General features: G+C 34.1%; 1 protein-coding gene across 1 annotated transcript; it reads left to right on the top strand.

Moving 5' to 3' along the window:
- Nucleotides 1-515: 515 nt before the first annotated feature.
- LOC116118931 (disease resistance-like protein DSC1) lies at nucleotides 516-5,713 on the top strand. Its single transcript, XM_031404882.1, has 4 exons — nucleotides 516-1,006; nucleotides 2,165-3,239; nucleotides 3,395-3,685; nucleotides 3,770-5,713. Exons 1-4 carry the CDS (start codon nucleotides 516-518, stop codon nucleotides 5,711-5,713), a joined length of 3,801 nt encoding a protein of 1,266 aa, XP_031260742.1.
- The last annotated feature ends 460 nt before the right edge of the window (nucleotides 5,714-6,173 follow it).

The raw sequence follows: 6,173 nt of genomic DNA, 5'->3' as shown, positions 1-6,173 counted from the left end.
CACAAGTGACAAGCTGGGAATGAAATTCGGTGGATTACATGTCCTTAAAAAATATTCTCTTTAACTTTTCTAGAAAAACCTCGACGTACGAGAATAAAAACTAATTAATTATAATAAAAAAATAGCTTTTATTGTATTGATTACTCAGACAAAATATTCTTGAGATATTTTGGAGGAAAATTCACGTTGGTAAATGAGTCAAAAAGAAAAAGACAGTACATATTCCACTTTTCTATTATTTTCCGCTTATATATATTTTCTTTGTTGAGCGTTTGAACTGAAGAAAAGTTTCCTCCTTCTCTTTATTACTTTGACAAATCTATAAATAACTGATTCCATAGCTTTCTTTGAAGCAATCATTCATTTAGAACTCTAGTTGACAACAATATTCTGAAAAAAAAACTTTAATTTCCTGGATATTATTATTATTATTATCTTTTTTTGCCTGTTTTTTGTTTTAATTTTGAGAATTTGATTCATCTGTTTCGTTCTTGATTGATAATCAGTGGTAACCGATGGCTGCTTCTTCTTTCACTGTTTCTTCCACAAATCTTCAAGCGAAGCATCATGTTTTCCTTAGTTTCAGAGGCGAGGACACCCGCTACAATTTCACCAGTCATCTCCACAAAGCTCTGAGTCGGAAAATGATTGCAACTTTTATCGACAATAAACTCCAGAGAGGAGATGAAATTTCACCATCTCTTCTGAATGCGATCGAAGGATCAAAGATTTTGGTTATCGTTTTCTCCAAAGATTATGCGTCTTCGAGATGGTGCCTCCAAGAACTTGTGAAAATCCTGGAATGCAAGAACATGCATGGAGGGATCGTGATACCGGTTTTCTATCATGTTGATCCATCGGATGTAAGAAATCGAACCGGGAGTTTTGGAGATGGATTTACTGAGCTTGAAGAACGATTTAAGGAGCAACCAGAGATGGTGCAGAGATGGAGGAGTGCTTTGAGTGAAGCAGCCAATCTGTCTGGCTGGCCTTTGAATGACAAGACGTAAGTTTCTGCTCGTTCTTAATTTCCTCATTTCAGCTTCTTTCATTTGATTTGATGCCTAGGGTGGGCCAGTGTCCTCACTGAAAAAAAAAATATAAGACTTTGCAAATATATAATTTTTAAATTACATAATCGAATAATTAAGCTTAAAACAAAATAAAGAATGATGCAATTGGCATCCTACGGGCTACGGTCCTACCAATTTATCTATCAAGCCCCCTGTTGAAAAATAATTGTATATTACATATTTATCCTTTGATGAAATTACTAAAAAGAGTAAAAATGCAACCAAAAAAGGAAAAGAAAAATACAGAATTAAATAGGGTATCTTTAGAAGTTAAATTAGTCTTTAAATTTAAAAATGGGGTCATATTAGATAATAAGTGGGGGGTCAATAGCATCACTTCAAAATAAATAGATTAATAATTATAAAAAAAATAAGGCACATGTTATACAAATTTATTTAAACTTATTGCATGTAAAAAATAATTATAAAGTCCATATTTTTTCCTAAACTTAATAAATTATGTTTTTGATGTAAGATAAATTCTTTATTACCTTATTAATCATATTCTACTGGTTTTCCTTAATTTAGTTTAATTTACTTTTAAGAATTTACGATTTTTTATAGTTTTCTCATTTTATTAGTATAATTTCATTTTTTTTTCCTTTTTTTTTTTAATGTGCTTAACAGTATTGATAATGATGCTATTGTAAACCACTTTGAAAACATAAAAACACATCAAAGGCAATTATATATAGAGCAATATTAGTTTTACAAAGATAAATACAAAGGGGGTATACAAAGACAATCTATACCTTTGATTTTTATGATTTCTCTCTCTCTCTCTCTCTCTTTTTCCGTTTTTTCTTTGTTTTTTTCTTCTTACTGACATCACTTTGTAGCTCTCTTTATATGGATCTTTGTAAGGATAACATTTTTCTTATATATAACTGTATTGAATAAAAATATTATCAGTAATAATTAGAGTTTCAATATATATCATTATATTGAAAATTTTAAATTATATCATTTTCTAAATCGCATCCCCCCTTGAATTCTTGGCTCAGCTACAAGTCCAAAGTAGTTTTACAGTTTGAAATTTAAAACTTCATTTCGGTTTACAAATATGTTTATTGTTTTTTAATATTTGTTAGGTCTGAAGCTGAAATTGTGAAGGACCTAGTCGATGATATTTTGAGGAGATTGAGAAATGTTATATCTCCGAGTGATAACAAGAACTTGGTTGGAGTAGAATCAACTATCGAAGAATTAATTGAGTTGTTATTGAGCAAAGATGTTTGCACTCTGGGAATTTGGGGCATCGGCGGTATAGGTAAAACAACTATTGCCCGTGCTATATTCAATAAAATCTCGAATTATTTTGAAGGATTCTACTTTGCTGAAAATGTTAGGGAAGAATTAGAAAATCCTAATGGACTAGTTCACTTGCGAGAAAAACTTCTTTCTGCTATATTAGGGGATCAAAATCCCAACACGGGATGCTACATCACAAAAAAAAGGCTTGGTCTAATGAAGACTTTCATTGTTTTCGATGACGTAACAGATTTTCAACAAATAGAAGATCTAATTGAAGATTATAAAAGCATGGCTTCAGGAAGACGAGTCATTATAACAACCAGAAATAAACAAGTGCTAGAGAACTGCAAAGTAGATAGAATCTACGAAGTTAAGAAATTATCTCATCCAGAAGATCTACATCTTTTTAGCCGATATGCTTTCAAACAAAATCTCATCCCAGAAGATTATTTGCGGCTCTCAAATAAGGTAGTAAATTATGCTAAAGGTCTTCCATTAGCTCTAAAAGTGTTGGGTTCATCTCTAGTTAACAAGAGTGTAGAAGTTTGGGAAAGTACAATAAGTAAACTAGAAGAAACTCCTCCTTTGAATATTTACAAGGTGTTAAAAGTAAGTTATGATGGACTGGATGGTGAGGAGCAAGATATATTTTTAGATATTGCATGTTTTTTCAAATGGAAGGACCAAGATCTAGTAATAAAAATCTTGAAGGCAAGTGACTTAAAGGCGGAGTGTGGAATAAGTGTTCTCGTTGATAAGTCTCTCGTAACTATATCATTAGACAATATGATAACAATGCATGATTTACTTCAAGAAATGGGAAGGAAAATTGTTCGTGAAGAAAAGGATATTGGCAAGCGTAGTCGCTTGTGGCATCCCAAGGATACTCATCATGTGTTGACAAAAAATATGGTGAGGGCCAAAGACATAACCTTTTCATGAATTTCTATTTTGCACATTTGTGAGTCTGGTAAAACATTAGCTTGGAATATATCATTTTCATTTTTCTTCATGCGTTATTTGAGGTTTATAAATGCAAACTTATATGGTTTCATCTTGATTGGCAGGGAACTGAAGCGGTTCGAGGCATATGCATGGACATGTTTGAAATAAGAGATGTACACTTAAATCCTCTCACTTTCTCAAATATGCATAGTTTGAAATTCTTGAAGGTCTATGGAGCTGTTCATAATAAGGTGCATGGGTTTCAAGGCCTGGAATTTGATTTCCCAGAGCTAAGATATATTTGTTGGCATAATTATCGGTGGAAATCTTTGCCATGCAATTTTAATCCCGAGAACCTTGTTGCACTTGAGATGCGCTATAGTAATCTTGAAGAACTTTGGAGTAGTGTCCAGGTATATTTATTTTATATAACAATCTTATGTTTGTATATATCAGATTTTCTAATTTGCATTAGTCCTTTTTTTTTTGGGTTGCAGGTTCTTGTTAATTTGAAATACATCGACCTGAGTTACTCAGTGCATCTACGTCAGATTGCGGACCTCTCACAGGCCCCGAATCTTGAGAGTTTGATTCTCGAAGGTTGTACAAGTTTGATTGAGATCATTTCCCCATCCACTCGGAAGGTCAATAAACTTGTTATTCTGAATCTAAGAAATTGCAAAAGCCTCCATGGTCTTCCACCGGGTATTCATCAATCAAATTCTCTTAGATTTGTCATTCTTTCAGGTTGCTCAAATCTCAAAACGGCTCCCAAGATCTCATGTAACACAGAACAACTAAGTCTGGATGGAACTGCAATAAAAGAATTTTCCTCTACGAATGAACCACCTTCTAGACTAGTTCAATTCAGTCTTCAGAACTGTTCAAGGCTTGAAAGACTCCCAAGAAACTTTCATAAGTTTGAATCTCTCAAATATCTTTCTCTATCTTCTTGCTCAAATCTTGAGTCTATTCCAAAGATCCCACGCAAGATAGAAGAGTTATATATTGATGGAATTGCAATAGAAGAATTGCCCTCATCAATTGGGTCTCTATCCAATCTACAAACATTGAGTCTCAGGAATTGTTCAAGGCTCAAGAGTCTTCCGGATGGCATTTGTAAGCTAAAATCTCTCAAGTATCTGTCTCTCTCTGGTTGCTCAAACATCAAGACAATTCCAAAGATCTCATGTAAGATGGAGCAATTACATTTAGATGAAACGGCAATAAAAGAATTGCCCTCGTTAATCGAGTATCTATCCAGTCTAGTCACTTTGAGTATAAAAAATTGTTCAAGTCTTGAGAATCTTCCGGACGAAATCTGTAACCTGAAATCTCTCAAACATCTCAATATCTCTGGTTGTTCAAAACTCGACAGATTGCCTGAGGACATCGGAAATCTGCAAAGTTTGGAGGTGTTTGAAGCTAATGGAATTGCTGCAACCAAATTACCATCATCCATGGAAAGTTTGAGCAACATTCGTGAATTATCTTTTGAGAGATGGAAAGGGCAAGAGCTTGTGCGTTCTCTTTCTCCTATGTTATCAGGTTTGAAGCTTTTTAAGAAACTAAACCTGAATGACTGCAATATCACAGAATTACCCAACAGTCTTGGCGATTTATCCTTTCTGGAACATTTATATCTTTCTGGAAACAATTTTGAGAGCATTCCAGCAACAATCATCAACCTTTCGAAGCTATCGTCGCTCGACTTGAGCCACTGCAACATGCTTCAATCCTTACCAAACCTTCCTGGTGACATACAACTTCTGGTAGCAGATAGCTGCAAATCTCTGCAAACATTATCCGATTTGCCGATTCCAAGCCATGGCTATTTCAACGGTAATCTCAGCTTCATTAATTGCTTCAATCTGGACTGGAGAACGCTCACAAAAATTCTAGATTACGCTCTGTCAAATATGTATGAAAAGGCCTCTTACACTCACAAGAGTCCTTTCAGTTACATGTGTTTCCGAGGAAGCGAAATTCCCGAGTGGTTTAACTTTCAAAGTACTGCATCATTTCTAGAGCTCCCGGAAGGCTCGTTGAATCATAATTTCATTGGCTTCACCTTCTGCACCGTGTTATCGTTCCAGGATTATAAAGCTGGGACGTTGCATGTTAAATGCGAGTTGCTTCTGAAATGCGAAGATGGCTTGAAGAAAATGGGGAGCGGCAGCTTTTTAGCTTGGAACAAAGAGTATGCGCCCTCCCATGTCGAGTTTGATCATGTGTTTCTGGGATATGATTGTCAAGTGAATGATAAACCGGAATGGGATGAATTCCCTGAGGCCATTATCAAGTTCAGTGTTACAGATGAAGAATGCGTGGTGAAGAAGTGTGGAGTCCGTTTATTGTTCAGCCAGGAGGAATCAATGAATGAATCCAGATTATGTTTGCTCTCCGATGAGGATGAAGATGAGGAAGATGAGCCACAGTGAATAAGTCATAGCTCAGTTGAAGAAAAGAGAGCATGGTAGAAGAATTGTGGAGTTGTTTTTTTCTATTTTGTAACAGTTTTGATTCCAGAGTTTGAGGAAAAGAAAGTCAAAGTGGTCAAGCAGATATTAGGAAAGTTATGTATGTTAATTTCTTTTAGGAATCGCAGAAAAACTAGGTTGGATTTCGCACAATTCTAAATTATAAAAAAGAACATTTAATTCTTATATAAACTCTACTTCTAAATTTTCATAATTATTGAAACATTTTATTTTATTTTAAAGATCAATCTTGTGAAGAAATTAATCAAATTAATCAGACACCGAAATAATTTAAAAAGAAAAAATAAGTTTCAAATATGAAATTTAGAAAAATTGGTGTAATAAATAAGCCTTATTAAGCTTAGAGGTTATTTTCAGCATTAAATGGGTTTAAAGAAGTTTTCTTTTTTAAAAAAAAAAA

The sequence above is a fragment of the Pistacia vera genome, unplaced genomic scaffold, assembly GCF_008641045.1.
Source record: "Pistacia vera cultivar Batoury unplaced genomic scaffold, PisVer_v2 Contig866, whole genome shotgun sequence".
Lineage (NCBI taxonomy): Eukaryota > Viridiplantae > Streptophyta > Magnoliopsida > Sapindales > Anacardiaceae > Pistacia > Pistacia vera.
Note: the sequence above shows the minus strand (reverse complement) of the source record. Positions and strands in the feature narration are given on the sequence as shown.